Source organism: Halictus rubicundus, chromosome 9 (assembly GCF_050948215.1).
Source record: "Halictus rubicundus isolate RS-2024b chromosome 9, iyHalRubi1_principal, whole genome shotgun sequence".
NCBI classification, from domain to species: domain Eukaryota; kingdom Metazoa; phylum Arthropoda; class Insecta; order Hymenoptera; family Halictidae; genus Halictus; species Halictus rubicundus.
In genome coordinates, this window is record NC_135157.1 from 11,363,976 (window position 1) to 11,379,886 (window position 15,911).

At 43.6% G+C, this 15,911-nt stretch overlaps 1 protein-coding gene and 1 long non-coding RNA gene across 2 annotated transcripts; both read right to left on the reverse strand.

Annotated features, from left to right (window-relative positions):
* Positions 1 to 949: 949 nt before the first annotated feature.
* LOC143356989 (uncharacterized) lies at positions 950 to 15,218 on the reverse strand. Its single transcript, XM_076793103.1, has 10 exons — positions 15,173 to 15,218; positions 13,916 to 14,178; positions 12,979 to 13,403; positions 11,599 to 12,223; positions 7,952 to 8,055; positions 7,689 to 7,759; positions 7,169 to 7,288; positions 6,831 to 7,093; positions 4,340 to 4,763; positions 950 to 4,150 (listed from the first exon to the last, which is right to left on the reverse strand). The coding sequence occupies exons 1-10, from the start codon at positions 15,201 to 15,203 to the stop codon at positions 3,540 to 3,542; spliced, it is 2,937 nt and encodes a 978-aa protein (XP_076649218.1). The 5' UTR covers positions 15,204 to 15,218; the 3' UTR covers positions 950 to 3,539.
* LOC143357501 (uncharacterized) lies at positions 4,835 to 5,440 on the reverse strand. The gene is made up of 2 exons (XR_013082822.1): positions 5,001 to 5,440; positions 4,835 to 4,948 (listed from the first exon to the last, which is right to left on the reverse strand). It is a non-coding gene; the product is annotated as an uncharacterized LOC143357501 (long non-coding RNA).
* Positions 15,219 to 15,911: the final 693 nt, after the last annotated feature.

Below are 15,911 nucleotides of genomic sequence, written 5' to 3' on the forward strand. Positions count from 1 at the left end.
GGTGGGGGAATGGCGCCGTAAAGGGGGAAGGTAGAGTGGGGAGACAGGTCGGCGACTCTGGTCACGTGACATTGCGACACGACAGAGACGAAACGCATCACGTGATCGGGCCGTGGCGGAGGAGTGGGGGAATGGCGCCGTAAAGGGGGAAGGTAGAGTGGGGAGACAGGTCGGCGACTCTGGTCACGTGACATTGCGACACGACAGAGACGAAACGCATCACGTGATCGGGCCGTGGCGGAGGAGTGGGGGAATAGCGCCATAGTGGGGGAAGGGTAGAGTGGGAGACAAGTCTCAATCTGGCGACTCTGGTCCCAACGCTGACGTCGACGGTGAAGTCATCCCTACTGACAATCCCGAAGCCAGAGGGAACCTAATCGATCCACAGCCGATTGCACGACCGGCATCAATGAATTATTAATCCTCGCAGGGTGTTGCATGCGCACGGCCGATCGAAACCGGCAATTCTATCGGCAGTTGGCACACGGATTTCCGGCTAATTGAATCCGCCGATCGAACGGTCGGTCAAGTTCGACAGGCTAATCGAATCTCACGGCGAGATTCGACCCTCGAACACCGTCGAGGAGAAAGATTGGGTCGAGGGATCAGGCTCGAGGAGTTGCCAAGACAGTCGCCGAGGGAAAAGGAGAACGACGGATCCAGATCCACGAGAGTCTTCCATAATCTCTGAGGGGTTTCCGGGTCGGCGGTCGCGAGTTCTGTTGCGAATTAATTTGTTGTTGACTTTGCCGTCTTCGTCTACAGGGTGTCCCAAAAATTTTGTGTTTGAAAGGAATGATTCCTGAGGTCTTTTGAAGTAATTTTTTCCTTCGCGAAAATGTTCTCCGCGGCTTTGTTAAAGAGTTATTATCATCCTTTTCAAGGAAGTGTACAACATTTTTGGGACACCCTCTATTGTCCGTGTAGAAATAATGCGAAGAAAACGAGGTAGATTGTTTTCATGTTTATTTATGTAGAAACGTTCTCGGGCATAATTTAAAAGTAATAGCGTCGATGCACTTTATCTAGTACTTTGCATACTTTTGTGTAAAACATTCTGAGTGACGTCAACGGTCGCTTTGTTACAATTGTTGAAGGTATTATTCCGTTTGTTATCAAGAAGGCTTTCCGAAGTTATTATCAATTCATTGCCTTCGCTACTGTCAGACTTCTTTTTATAAAAGTTTTCGCTTGTAACTTTGAAAAGGATACTTTTTGTGCTAACAGACCGCAAAAACGGTCCACGAAAAATGGTCGAATGGATACGAAACAATTTTTCGCTTACTGTGCCCTCTAAATTTCCTCTTGCATCGCGTGACTACCATTAAATGAATGACTTTTATTAAATATTCCAGCAGAACAAACGCTCTCGCGTTAATGAAGTTTTAAAAAGAGCTACAAAATGGCGGACACTCACAGAACAACTTTAGTACTTGCAGTATCGTCAGAATTTTCATTACTTGTCCTGCGTACCGAATAATTACTGTTAGATAAATTACGATTACAAAACATTACATTAGCAGAAAATCGTAGCAAAACATGACCTGGCGCGCCCAATCTTTGTGAAACGAACGCTTTCAAGTTAACGAGCCGTAAAAAAGTGTCCCGAAAATGGGAAAAAACTGCAAGAGACTTTAACAGGACGCGTCCGTCTGAAAAAAAAGAAATTCGCGTGAGCTTGTAACTCGACCCAATGCCATCGAGATGCCCGTTTGTGGTGGCGCGTTTGTGTCGCGTTTGAGGGGGACAATCGGAAAAGTTGCACGTGATCGATGCGCCGCGCCGGCAGGACAAATAAAGACACGAAGTTTCCCGATTAACGCGGGACACGGCCGACGTCGCACACGGAACAGGAACAAATCGAATCTGGCGAATAAAAGCGTTTGCTCGTTGGTCGATCCAATATTGACGGATCGGCGATGACTCCATCAGCGACTAATGAGCACCGACCCTTCCAAGATGGACGCTTCGACCACGGGAAACCGATCCGCTCGGCCCGCTCCACGTTATTCCGAAAATGCGCGCGACTTTTTATTCCTAATTGAAACCGGCTTGGTTCCACGAGCGACGCGAAACGCGTTTCATTAGTTTTCGAAACTAATACACCGCTCGCCGTTCGCTTTCATTTGGAAAACTCGATGAAATTCGCTTTAAACAAATGTGGTCAGTCGTTGATAATTCATGGACGCTTTCCGATGGAAGAAAATGGATCGTAATGGTAAAAATTCCGAATTTATTTTCTTCGTTCACCATTAAAATTTACAATTTTTCACTTGTATTTTATTAATCTTTTAATATCCTGCATTTGCCGAGGGTTTATTAGAATCTGTCGAGCACGAAGTTTAATAAAATACAATTTCGTGCTGTTTTTAATTTCCGGATACCTCTTCACAATTTTTGCTCGTTTGTTATCGAGCTTTTAATATCCTGCAGGCGCTGGGGATTTATAAAAACGTATAAAATACATTTATTTAATTTAAAGGAATATGTTACGACCCGTATCATTTTTAATTCGCTGGCTAATCTCGCAGAATATGAAATTTTACTTTGTTCTTCTGCTGATAGTGTGCGGTACAGACTGACATAATGGAAGCTATCGGTCCGCCATATTGAAGAGACAGTATTACATCGACGGTACATAAATATGCACGTGGCAAAGTTGGGAGCCATATTTTCGGAGTCGCGTCGCTCGGGAACCGGGCAGCACGATTGTTGTTTACCGCTATCGGGTCGAAGGAACTTAGGTGAACCGACACGGAAGCAATCTGTCTATATTAGAGCGACCCTGGCCGCGGAGCATTTTCATTCGCTCCAGATTTCAAGGTAAACAGCTTGTTTCCGTGGACGTGTGGCCATTGGCCAAAATGAATGTTTGCACTTGCCTTATGACGTTCTACGATCTCACCGTTCTTGCGCGAAAGTACACGACTTGCACCGACATTTCGTTTTCGTTTCCGTCGACGACAAGCGTCCACGAGACGCGAGGTATGCGGGAACTTTCTTCTAGAGCCAACAGACTAATTTATTCGACGGGTGTAATTAATTCTATTTTTCTATTGTACATTTCCCGACGAACGAACCATTTCCGAGCTGACAGTGGCGTTTCTTGGTTCGCGAAAGCGATTTTTTCTCTCGAAGATCGGTACTCTTTGGTTCGGTTTGAACGCACTTCTGAATAAACCGGACTCTGTTCGCATCCTCGACCGTGTACATACTATTGTAAATTCGATCGTGTTACCAGTACCTGTTTGTATAGATTCCGAAGAGGACTTTTAAGAGGCTGTTCAAAGATTTTCAATAAATAATTTATGTGGTTTTCTAAACGTGCCCTCGACCATTTCCGGCTACTTGAACCTCCTAGATCCTTCAGAAATACAAGATCACTGCGAGAACAGGTGTCGACTATATTTTTTCAAATTGAGAAGCACTGGAAGGGTGACCACACACAGGTTTGTAATTTTTTCAGAAATTGGACCACCTCTTACCAGAGTAACATGAATAGCAAAATTTTGTTTAATTGAAAAGAGCTCCGGTTTAATTTAATATCTCATATCCTTGTCCGGCAAACCAGCTTCTCCTGCAAACTTAGTCTCGGGCAGGTAGTACACCAAGAAGAGCAAGCCGAAAATATTCACCGCCGAGATGACCCAGAAAGCAACGTACAAATTCGGTTCGGAAGAGACGATGTTCCACACGTTGATCAAAACGAACGAGCAGAGGAAGTACAGGAAGAAACAGAAGCTGATGTAGGCTGACTTCGCGTACATCGAGAAGATCTCGTTCGTGATGACGAACGGCAAGCTGCGAAGACCCACGGACGCTGTGACATCGTGCCCCAAGACAGACACCAAGGCCAACCAGTGCAGATTCTCGACGTTGACGTTTTCTTTGTCCAAACAGAAGTAGACGCCCAGCACGAAGCTGCAGATGGCGACACCTACGATCGAAATGATCATCAGTGGTCTCCTTCCGATGCGATCCACCAGACTGATGCACAGGATGAAGCTTATCAGCTCCACGGTCGCTAACACGATGGTCTCGTAGTCTTGGTTCTCGAAGATCCTGTCGGCGTAGGCGTGAAAGATGATGGAGCAGGAGAAGGCTCGCACTATCATCAGGCAGACGGCTAACAGCATCGTCCTTAGGCCGCCTGGAAAGTTGAAAGGTTATGGTCGCAGTTGCTAGAAAATGTTTAATGGAACTTCTATTTTGAACGAATTGCTCCTATCAGAAATGATCGCTCCAAGCTGTCTTCCTTCGATGGTGAATCTAACTGTAGAAGGGTCCCTAACGAATTCGATTTCTTTCAACGAGTCGATAAGAGAATGTGTGCAGCTACCTGGTTTAGACATCAGATCGGGGATGGCCGAGAACAGTCGGATGTTCTTGGGCTCGTCCTCGACTGATCTCATGATGGAGTCCATTTCCTCGGAGACCCCACCGGAACCCCGCAAAAACATCAACGAGTCCAAAGCAGCCCCGAGACGCTTCTGACGCAGGAGATAGTAGGGGGTCTCGTGGAGCCAGATGAGCATAAGAAACTGTATCATCGCGAACGACATCGCCACGTAGGCGTACTCGCTGATGCTGGCGAACGAGCCGATTATGTAACCTAGAATAGCTCCAACGTAGTTCATTACCACGTAGCAGCTTCCAACAGCCCCGCGCACTTCCGGCGGAGAGATCTCTGTCACGTACATCAAACCCGCCGTGAACATTAGGCCGCTGCCTATGCCGCCTATGAAATGCGCCACGTACAGACCCTGAAAATTAATCAGTGCAATCAATTGCTAGACAGCGGATCTTTATGAAAGATACAAATTTCCCACCAGAATCGCAACCGAAGTAGAAATTTATTTTCGGATTTTTAACTTTGTTTCGCAGTTTAGAGGATTTTTTAACCAAGCCTCCCCGCTCGTAATGGAACGTCGAACTATGTCATCTTGTTCTTTAAAGTCCACAGAATTTTACTATGTAAGTTGGAAACGCGTAACTGTTACCGTTGAAACGTAGGACGCCCCCGAAGTTGAAACTTTGTAGGGATCTTTTGGAAAAGACGTTCGATAAGCGACACGCTTCTGGGAATGTTACTGCGTTCGTGAAATTGGCTTCTCTCGCACAGTCCGGAGAGTTTCGAAACTCCTTAAATTCTTCTGAAGTTTTCATTGCTGCGAAACTACCCTCTGACAATTCAACAACGATTCAATACGAAAGCACATCGACAAGTTTTCCTTATCGAAATATGTTCATCTTTGTTATTGAAAATCGACGAGTCCCAAAAGAGGAAGAATTGCGTTCAACGAAATGGAATAAATTTTAGCGACATGATAATACACTTGACTCAAACGGACAAAGTTGTTGCGGAAAAACTGCCATTTCTTAAAACGGAATAAATTCTGAAAACTGGTGAAATCACTAAAAAAATTACATGTTTCAACGTCGAAACGACCTTCCAGGGAAGCACATGCTCTCCAAAAGGTGCTGCAAGTTTGTTTTAATTACAAAAATGTGTCGGAGGTGTGGTCGCAGATGCAATTCCAGTGAGTGCAATTTAATCCTGTCTAACTCCGTCCATTGCATTGTTCGCGTATCGAACAAGGTTCTCGTTTGTCCGATATTTCATCAGAACGAAATGCTCGCGAAAATTCATGGAATATTTGACGAACTTGACGCGGCGGAACATTAATTTTTGGGCCCTGGGCTAATACCGTTTGGGGGCCTACCCAATTATTCTAAATTAACTGAGGTACCAAAAATTTCTGTACAATTTATTTTCCCGTAAGTTTTTAATTTAAATTGTTTTTGTCCATAAAGTCTAGATGCGCCGCTGATGTCAAAACTTTTGTATAGCAATCGAGGGGACCGTCAAAGAAAGGACAGATAATGGTGTCATTGGATCGATTAAACGCGGACACCGGAAACATACTTATGTTTTCTGATGATCGACGCGGAAACCGTTCATTCGCTTTGTATCATTCGATCGTGCACATTTCCCTGCATTCATCGTCGATTGCCATTGAAGTGCGCAACATGATCAAAATACATCGACACTTAGCAATTTTCATCTCTCAACACATTTTCTTATATACATTGCATCTGCGATCCTTACTACACAGTTAACGACAGATTACTGGTAGAAAAAATAATTCTGCGACGTTGCAAGTCTAAATTTACTCTGGAGGTCGAGCATTGATAACGGAAATATAATGTTTCACTTTGACTCGGCGAAACTGAATAATATCCACGTCCATCGTCACTTTTAAAGTGAACGGTAGTTTCACGTAGATTTTTTAGAGTTAACTGCTAGATTGGTTACGGAGTCGAATGTTTTCAATGTCCGTGGTCCAAGGGTTTCTTGAACAAAAATATAACCAACATATTCGCCACATTTTTCCGATTAAATCGAGTCCAAACACGATACGCTTTTGGTACATATTTACTCTTACAATCCACGATACAGTAGAACCTCGATTATCCGAACTGGATGCGCGTTTCCCATCGAATGCGAATTAAACAAGTAAATGTGATCCAAATGGTGCCGTGTTTGGAGTCGTTTCAATCGGAAAAACGTCACGAATGTAAAAGTTTCATGAAAGAGTAATTAAAAAAAAAAAGAATATTTTATCTGTGGATTATGATTTTTCCGCGATGTTTCGTTTACTCCCTTTCGTATGATCGACGCTGACGACAACAGATCCAGGAATAGCGTTTGTGCACGACTCAAGGGACACTTTGGGCCCCGATGTTGACATGTATCGAGGCATTACCGTGCTGGCAGTCGCGCGTATGATTTCCAGGATTGTTTCTCGAATTTGTTTTCGCGCGCTCACCGCAATCGTCGAATCCCAGGTTGTTAAGGACCAGCCGACGATGGTCGGACCGATGGTGACCAGCATGGAGATCTTTCTGCCGGCGAAATCAACGACGTAGATGGCGGCGATACATCCGACAGCCATTCCCAGCGTCAGCAAGGACATAATCCACGAGTATTCGTCCTCGTCCAGCTTGAAGCTCGAATCCTCGGCCATCAACTTCGGGATCATCTGGCTAGGCCATTCCAGAAACATACCCGCGGACAGCTGGCTCAGGCTCACTGTCTTCGCGCAACATTCGTTAATGATCCACGATCCTTGGCAGCTTTTTTTCTTGTTCGAATCGTTATGCTTACCCATGGAAGCCACTGCGTAGAGCCTCGTGTTCGACATGCTCGCAACTGCTACGTGTCGTCTATTGCAACAGGACGTCGGGCTTTTTCCCAGCATAATTACGCAGTTTTCAATCGTCGGAGCTAGAATCAATACAACGCGATCGCGTCATCGGCGCGGAAACTTCTGAGGATGATGCAATCAATGCGCGAAGGAAACGTGGACAAAACGCGAACTAATTTATTAACTTTTGCGTGCCGCGAATTTTTTAAATTCCGTGAAGTTAAGAGAAATTAACGGAACCCATTGCCACGTGTTAACTCCATACGAATGAAATGAAATTCCATTTGTGTGGGCTCAGATCAATTTTTATATAGATTCAAGGCAGAAACGTTGGCAGATATTTGTTGCTAACATTAAACAATGTTTTATTTCGGTAATTAATAAAAAAATAAAACTTCACCTTAATAATTAGTTACGTTTGCGATAAAAATGAATTACTATTTTTTACTAGTACTAGTTGCTTAAGAAGCGAACACATACCTCGTCGAACTCTCTTAAGATCAAGAATACGGTAAGCGAATAAATTCACGCTTCGATAACAACTTTCCGGACTGCCAACGACTTATTTACGGCGTCGCGTCGCGACTATAGTCATTTTCCACGCGTTCGCTTTCGAGAATAGCTTGATGGAAGCATTAACGTAATTCCCGGGGCTACTGCGCGTGTAACGTGTACATGGAGCGCTTTACACGCAAGTAAGCGTGTGTTAATTAATGGCAGCAACCGTCACGGCGCTCCGCTACCCATCGATGAACGTTGATTCTGTTACGCTGAATTTATTCGATAGACTTTCGGCAGAACTTCGTTGGCCGAATTGCGTTTTCTTCCTGCGCCTTTTTCGTGCGATCTATTGATCACAAATGAGAATAGATCCACCCATAAATAGATAAAATAATCGAGCGATCGAGGAGCAGGTAATTTCTCCTGCAAATAAAAGTTGAAAATCTGTGATAAAAAATTTAGCATTAACTCATAAATATTAAAAATATATGATTTCTATGGGGCAAGGGACCCAATTACTGCGCCTGTATTAGCTGTACTTATTTTTAAAGCGTAATGAATATTAAAAAAGAGATATATAACATATTAACTGGTTTTAATGAAAAAATGTTAATATTAATGTTAATATTCATTGTGGTTTGAAAATAAATAATAGATAAAAATAATAATACAGTTATTTAATATTTGTGTGTTCAAAATTTGTGCTCGAAGAAACCAAAGAACGAACTAAAAATTAATGGATAATTCTCAAGTATTCAAAACAGTAAGAACGAGGATATAATTTTTTCTGTCAAAAGCAATGAACTTAAAGGATCGTAAAACAGATAATAAAGTAAAGCTGATAGCAGGCGCAAAAAGCGCGACAAAAAAGTTAATTAATAAATGAGCGAGGTGGAATGGAAACCGGTGATAATGCTTTCTCCGTGTGAAGCTCGGGGAGTAAGCGTTCTGTATAACGTATCATTGCATAGAAGAGGAGTGAAACGCGGAGGTAAACAATGAATTCTTTATCGCGCAGGCTCATTTTGAAATCACTGGCATTGCGGTGGTGTGCTAGACCTGAATACCTACAGCCGGAGTCCCGGTAAACACGGTCCTCGAACGGCATTTGTCAAACACACGAGTCGCCCATTCATTTTAAAGCCGAGCGCAATGGTTAAATATTAACAGATGCGGTCGACAGCTAGCTGGCATTAAGCACCGGCGTGCGTCCGACTCATGGCACGCGTTTGACATAAAACATCAGAGTAAACAGGCGTTTTCATTTTCCCACAAGTGCATGAAAATTTCTTTACCGCCAGGCTTACCGAAAGGGTCGTAATGACTGAGTTTTAACCCTTAGCACTCGAATGGTGACTGTGAAGCACCACTAGAAATTGTTGTGGCATTATTTCAACGAAATTACAAAAAATATTACAAAATATTTGTTACATTACAAAATTTGTATTTAATAGATCACCAAACATTTAAATATTGTATGTGGAAATCGGATCAGTTTCGTATGAGTAAAATGAAAATATTCTAAGACGGAACAAAAATTTAGTTTTAGAATTAAAATAGCTCCGAGTGCAAAGGGTTAATTTTTTCTCTTACTGGCATTTTAAAAATGTTTTTTCACGAGAGATTGTTTTAATAAGCTTCCCGATGCGAGCACATGTTGCGCTTCAAAATTTCTTTCATGCTAGAATTACCGGACGGATCAAAATGATTTCGTTCGAAATTTGTCCTTCGCTGAAACTGTAAAAATGTTTTCAAGAGAAATGTTTTAATAAGCGTCTTTATTCGAGCACAATATAAAAATAAATGCAGTAGTGTTATTACTGTAAACTAATACATATCAGTCTAAGAGTAGACGGCTTCATTGAAGAGTAAAATAACAATTTAATTGGTTCTTTCCATCTGTTTATTATTACCAATGTTCCAAAGTATTTTCATATGCTGTAAATGCACAAGAACGACCGTTTCGCAATCTCGCGGATCCGTTTGATCGCCGGCAGGATTATACATAATATAATCACTGTTGGTAGTAATGGAACATACAGGGATCAACGTCAGTACTAACAGGCTATATAGATCAGCCAATGATGAACGCAATCCAACCGGAACCGTTAATTCCCTGACGTCACTGTCGATATACGTTCAAGTTGTTAACGTAATCAATGTTATTATTAATCGGGCGCTGCACGCGAAATGTAAATCACCGAAGTACATTTATTCGATAATTTTTCCAACAGCGAGAAACCTAGCCATCTCGGTAAGCCAATAATATTTAACCACTTCATTAAATCTTGAATAAACAGTAAAAATCAACGAAACAAAGAAAGCACAAATTAACTCTCTCGTATATACATTTTGAATACTTCGATTTTTTTCCTCTGCGTTCCGCTGTCTAGCCACTTGTTGCTCAATTTGTTTCTTTATTTATTTTTCAGGCTTCACGGAGAGAATATAAAGAATAAATCAAAATTCATTTAGTCCCACCATTTAACTATGATCAGACTGAACAAAGAAAGGTAAATTAACTCAATATTGCAATTTTTTATTTATTTTAAGGCTTCGCGAAGAATATAAAGAATAAATCATTCATTTAGTCCCGCCGTTTAACTATGATCAGCTACGCTCGAGTGTTTCCCTAAGTCTCCGGAATTGTACATATACACCGCACGCTTTGAGTCGCGCGAGGAATTGAAAATGACCTGCGAGCTGCAATTTAATTGAAAGTTAACAAACTGGTGTATACCGTTCGCGTTAACAAGGAGCTTAGCAAGATGTTGACGTAACAACGCTGCCAAGCTCTAAGCTGCCCCGGCTTACAAAGACGGAAACATTAAACAAAATCACTTTGTACTTCTCTTCGTCTAATTAAAAACGAAACTCAAAGGGAACAATTCGAGGTAGTTTTAAACGTTCTTTTAATCAACGTTGGATTATTCAGGAATTCCAGGAGGTCACTCACGAAATTAAACTCTCTAATAATATGTTCGAGTGGATGCAGCGAGCCAGAACCGTCGCGTTGTAAAAGAGAGGAGAGTATCATCCGGCTCGTCCTGAATGGCAGTAACGAGCAGGGGAGCACGTATTTCCAGCCTATCTGATCCCCCATAAACGAACTTATGAATACCCCAATTAAGATCCCGATTTCTGGCAAGGATGAGGCACGCGACGCAGTTATGGTCGAGGGCGAGCTTCGTGACTCCAGAATTCGACAAGCTACAGCCCAATAAACTCGCAACAGCACCGCATTTGCAGGAACTACTAAATCAGTGCTTGCACTCTGTTCAAAATAAAAATACATTGTCTTTATTTCAACGATAGAATCCCACAGCATCCTCTACAGATCTGAGCGAGTCGAACAATTTTGAACACACGGGACCACGGACTGCTCCGTGGGTCATCGTTCTGGCTCCGAGAGCGTGGCAGCCACGCCTACTTGACGCCACGCCTACTCGGCAATACTTCGCCTGTTTAATTGAGCGCAATAACACCTATGGATTCACAGTGGATGCACAACTGGAAATTAATTTGTTAGGCTTGGTTAAAGAACAGTGTCACCCATATATTAACAATGTCTCCGACTGACGACTCAAGACTGTACTGTCCGCGCAGACACGGAACGGTTCCGTTCAGCACCGATCAGACAAGCATTCTGTAATGCATGTGAACATAAATTGCATTGTATCAGCACACACACGTATCGGAAGCTAACCGAAAGAAATATTATTAAAGTGTTATTACACCCAACCAAACCGTTCCGTGTGTGTGCGGATAGTATAAACATCTATCCTCGAATGCATTAAAGAACGTTTGTCTGATCGGTGCCGAACGGAGCCGTTCCGTGCCGGTACGGTTAGTATAAATCGCCCGTAACTTCTGCGCTAACAATCACCTAGAAGATCTTCCGTCCGTGGAGCTGGTTCTGCACCTCCTGCAGCGTTTTCCTGCGCGTCTCGGGCACGTAGAAGTAGACGAAGAGCATCCCGACGAAGCTGACGGCCGCGTACAACCAGAAGGCGGTGTGCTTGCCGAACTGCACGTCGATGATCAGATAAGCGAATGTCACCGAGAACGCAAACGCGTTGCAGCACATCACCGCGATTGTGCTGCCGAGCGCCTTCACGTTCGTCGGGAACACCTCGCTGATCATGGTGAAGGGCAGCCCGGCCAGGCCCACGGCGTACGTGAAAATGTAAAACATCGTGCCGATGGCCGGCGTCCAAACGATGTTGCTTACGTCCATCCCGATACTCTGAAGGTAGAAGAACGTGCCGACGACCGCGGTCGACAGCCCGGTGCCGAGGGTCGAGGCCATCAGCCAGACACGTCTGTCCAGACTGTCGACTATGAGGGTGCTGATCAACGCGCAAAAGAATTGCACGACGCCCACTATCATGGCCACGTACTTGTCCTCGAAGCTGTTGCCTGTCGCGGCGAAAATCAGCTGGGCGTACGACAGCACCGCCATGCTGCCGCTCCACTGCTGGATCAGCACCAGGGTCACCACGACGATCAGGGCTCTGCGAAAGGTCAGCGAACGTCGTGATAGAAGAGTAACGAGTGACATAGACGGTGTCTCGGCTAAATGGTATCACCTAAACTAGAATCCCGCTTCCGCGACAACCCACCATTGGTTTGCCGGTTCTCCCACTCTTCAGCACCACTCCCAGCTAGACTTTATCTCCAGAGCAGGGTCGTCAGACGAGGAGCACGAATTCAGAGGAAAAAATCACCCCCTCTCTCTGCCTGTACCGGAGTACGCACGATAGAGGGGGAAATCAGAGTGGGGGAACAAGTCTTGATCTGGCTACCTTGCTCCAGGGCCGGGGAACCGGGTACCGCGGGCCGCACGCTATTTCTTTCATAGGTAGACACTGAAAACGGGGGAAAGAAACAATGTGCGGCCCATGGGTCGCCACTTCCCCGGCTCTGACTTCAACACGTATCTGCCCCAGTCATCTTTTAAAAATCTTTTCAGACGAGTCTTTTATGAATGAAGAGATCCGCGCCATTCCGATGATCATAGTTACCACACCCGCCGCTTAAACGAAGCAGGAAGCGCAGAGTGTCTGGAGCAAAGTGAACAGCTCGCATAGATTCGCATAGATTCTTTCGCAACATGGAAAATGTTAGTGGTAAACGTCAGTAAGCACGGTAAACAGTCGGTGGTGAATTAAGCCAGCAAATACCATAAATGCACGAAGATCCGCAGTGATAAGGTAACAACGGTGGAGGACTGTCGTCCGACGGTTCGGAAACGGTGCGTTCAACTCACTTCCGGTTTCCTGAGACGGTGACCAGCTCCCTGAGGCCAGTGTCGCTCGCCAGGTCCACTTTCACGGACTTTTCTATCAGCTTGGCCTCCTCGACGACGTCCTTGGTTCCTCGTAATCGCGCGAGGTTCTGCACCGCCTCGTCGTACCTCCCGCGACGCATCAAGTGGTACGGTGACTCCGGCACCCAAATCACGGCCAGCGCGAAGAGGATCGGCAAGGACATGGACGTGAGGGCGAGATCTCTCACCGAGAGGAACGGACCTATCGACCATTCGAAGAATATGCCGAACTTCGCCGCCAGCGTCAACGCGGACGTTAGGATACCCCTAATGCGAGCCGGCGAGATCTCGCCGGTGTACATTATGACGGACGTGTAGCCGGAACCTGTGCTCAATCCGCAGGCCAGTCTCGCTATATATAGTTCCTGCGCAGACAATCGGACACCTTCAAGGGGTAATTTCCCTTTTGTTAGAGGCCACAGTGTCGAGCTACCCCTTATGGGGCACCACAATCTATGTGCGCTCTGTTCACTTGAATATCTTGGTTGTTTCAAACAACACGGGAAAATGTTACTCGCAGAAGTTGTAGGATTTAAGAAACTACATAATATGGTATAAATGGTATTCTTGCAAGTGGAGGCGTGGAGAAGATGTCACCTTTGTTGTTTTAAATGGAATGTCCAGATTTTTATGCTCGATTTCGATAGATTGGCCTATTCTGAGTATAAAAGTATTAAAGTGTATTTGTCCTAAAACTTACCGATGCTGAGATACCTCGTCTGTGATTATTGCTATGTTGATACAACATTTCACGATCGCGGATTAAAGTGTATTATCGCGAAGAATCGTGAAAGGTATGTCAGATTGAACTGCACGTGATCAGATTGATCAGATTGAAAATATACACGCAGATGACGATAAAAGACGTTGTAGTTACCCAGACGGATCGAGCGTAAGCGATCATCAGCCACGACACGATCCCTGGCACCGCTGTGAGAAGCATAGTCCACTTCCTGCCGATTATGTTGATGACATAGGTGCACAGCAACGCGCCACCGACTGCGCCCAACGTTTGGCAGGACGTGACCCATGTAGCCTGATAGGATGTCAGAGGTACAGGACTGTCAAGCCCCAGAAGCAATGGCAGAGATGGCGATGACCAGCCGAAGCATATGCCGTACGACAGCATGCCCAAACAACCTAGCGATTAAGTTACACGAACTATAATATTTCGTCAAAATTTGTCTCGAGAAAGTAAAAAGAAAAACGTTCATTCGGTCCCTCAATTGAAGAGCTCTTTTGTTGGGTGCACGAGCAGTAATTAAGAGTAATAAAATTATAAAACAGGAATTTTCTTCGCGGATTCTACGAAACCAAAGTACCAAAGGCTGTCTTAAATATTTAATAAAATAGGGTGAATTTGTCTGAAATGAACGAGTCTTCGTTTCAGTGGAAAAGCTTTTATTAATCCTTGCTGGAATAATTAGTAATGCTACACGCGGGACACAATTAGTTTGTACTTGTAATTCCTTCGCTTTTTTATTCGCCATCTTGCCGAGAAACACGCGAGACTAATTCGACCTTCGCAATTGTACAGACTGAAAAAATGTGTAAAAAGAAATAAAAAGAAATTGTTTTCTAGATTCCTCAAGTGGTTGGAGGACAATGGCTGGGCCTTTTCAGTGGCGCTCGTTTCTGTGTTATCAAACAGATACCGAAACGGCATTGTCATTGTCACATTAATCAAAATCATTGACGTTGTCTCGAGTATCGATACAAGATAATACAATCTAATTTGTTTCAGTCGCGTGACAACAATGTCTCGATTCAATCTTTGACGTTGAAATGATCGCAAAAAATTAATTACGATGCATCGGGGAACTTGTGAAAAAAGAACATAGTAATCAAGAATTAAGAAATTGTAGATTCTCTTGCAAAAAGCGAGAGGTAACAAAGTCAACTTTAGGTTCAAGTTCGAGAACACGCTTTGTTAAAAAACGAAATAAAAAAACACAAAATAAATGAACCTAACTAAAAAGGTTCGAAGCGACACGAACTCGTTGCAAAATCGTAATTGATTAGTTTTCCTGGATCAAAAAATCTCGTGACACGTTCAAGTCAACAACGAGCGCGTCAAATATAACAAAAACAATATGTACAACAATATGATGACAATGCACTCGAATCGACTTACTAGTAACAGTGGCTAAGTAAACTGTCTTCATGGCTCCGTTGGATAAATGCACATGAATTACTGAATGAAAAAATCCACCGATCTGTCCGACTCGACTGCCGGAGTCGAAATTGAGTAATATGAAAGTCCTACGGAAGGCAGCCTCGATCACGAAACGGATTTATCGTTATCAAACGGGATATCTTCAATTACGACGCGCGAAGACAAAACACACACGTGGATTAGAGACACAGACGATTCGAAGAGAAGACGCATAAGAAATTTATGAGTGTTGCATAAAATCGCCGACTCTCATTACAGAAGAAGATATTAAAATATAAAAAATATTAAAAAACATACAATCTTAATACAAAAAATTTTGTATATATTTTTTTTTTTATTAATTTTGTAAAACATCCGACAGACGATCCACGCTAAGAATAACAATGTTTTCTAGTGAAGCAGAGGATGATGATGATGATGAATGACGAAGATCGCCGGAGAACTGGACAAGTATCAACGATCAATTTTATTATTTCGAACTGTACTTTAATAAGTCTTTCACACTCGTTCTACATTATAGTTACGGTTAATGTAACATAAATAAAACACGGATAGAAACCAAAAGCACCACACGCTGTAAATCGTTTGATCGATGCCGACAATGCGATTGTGCAGTTTTAAAATGAATCAGTTTGAACGCTCGCTTATTCACGTCCTGCGGCCGCTTAATAATCGTGCTCTCTCTCTCTCTCCTTCT

Excerpts from the sequence above, each read along its gene's own strand:
- LOC143356989 (XM_076793103.1), bottom strand. The coding sequence starts at position 15,203 with ATGAAGACAGTTTACTTAGCCACTGTTACTA. Across the intron at positions 13,404-13,915 it reads CTTACGCTCGATCCGTCTGG|GAACTATATATAGCGAGACT; the intron begins GTAACTACAACG and ends TTGTCTGCGCAG. Across the intron at positions 4,764-6,830 it reads CCTGGGATTCGACGATTGCG|GGTCTGTACGTGGCGCATTT; the intron begins GTGAGCGCGCGA and ends ATTAATTTTCAG.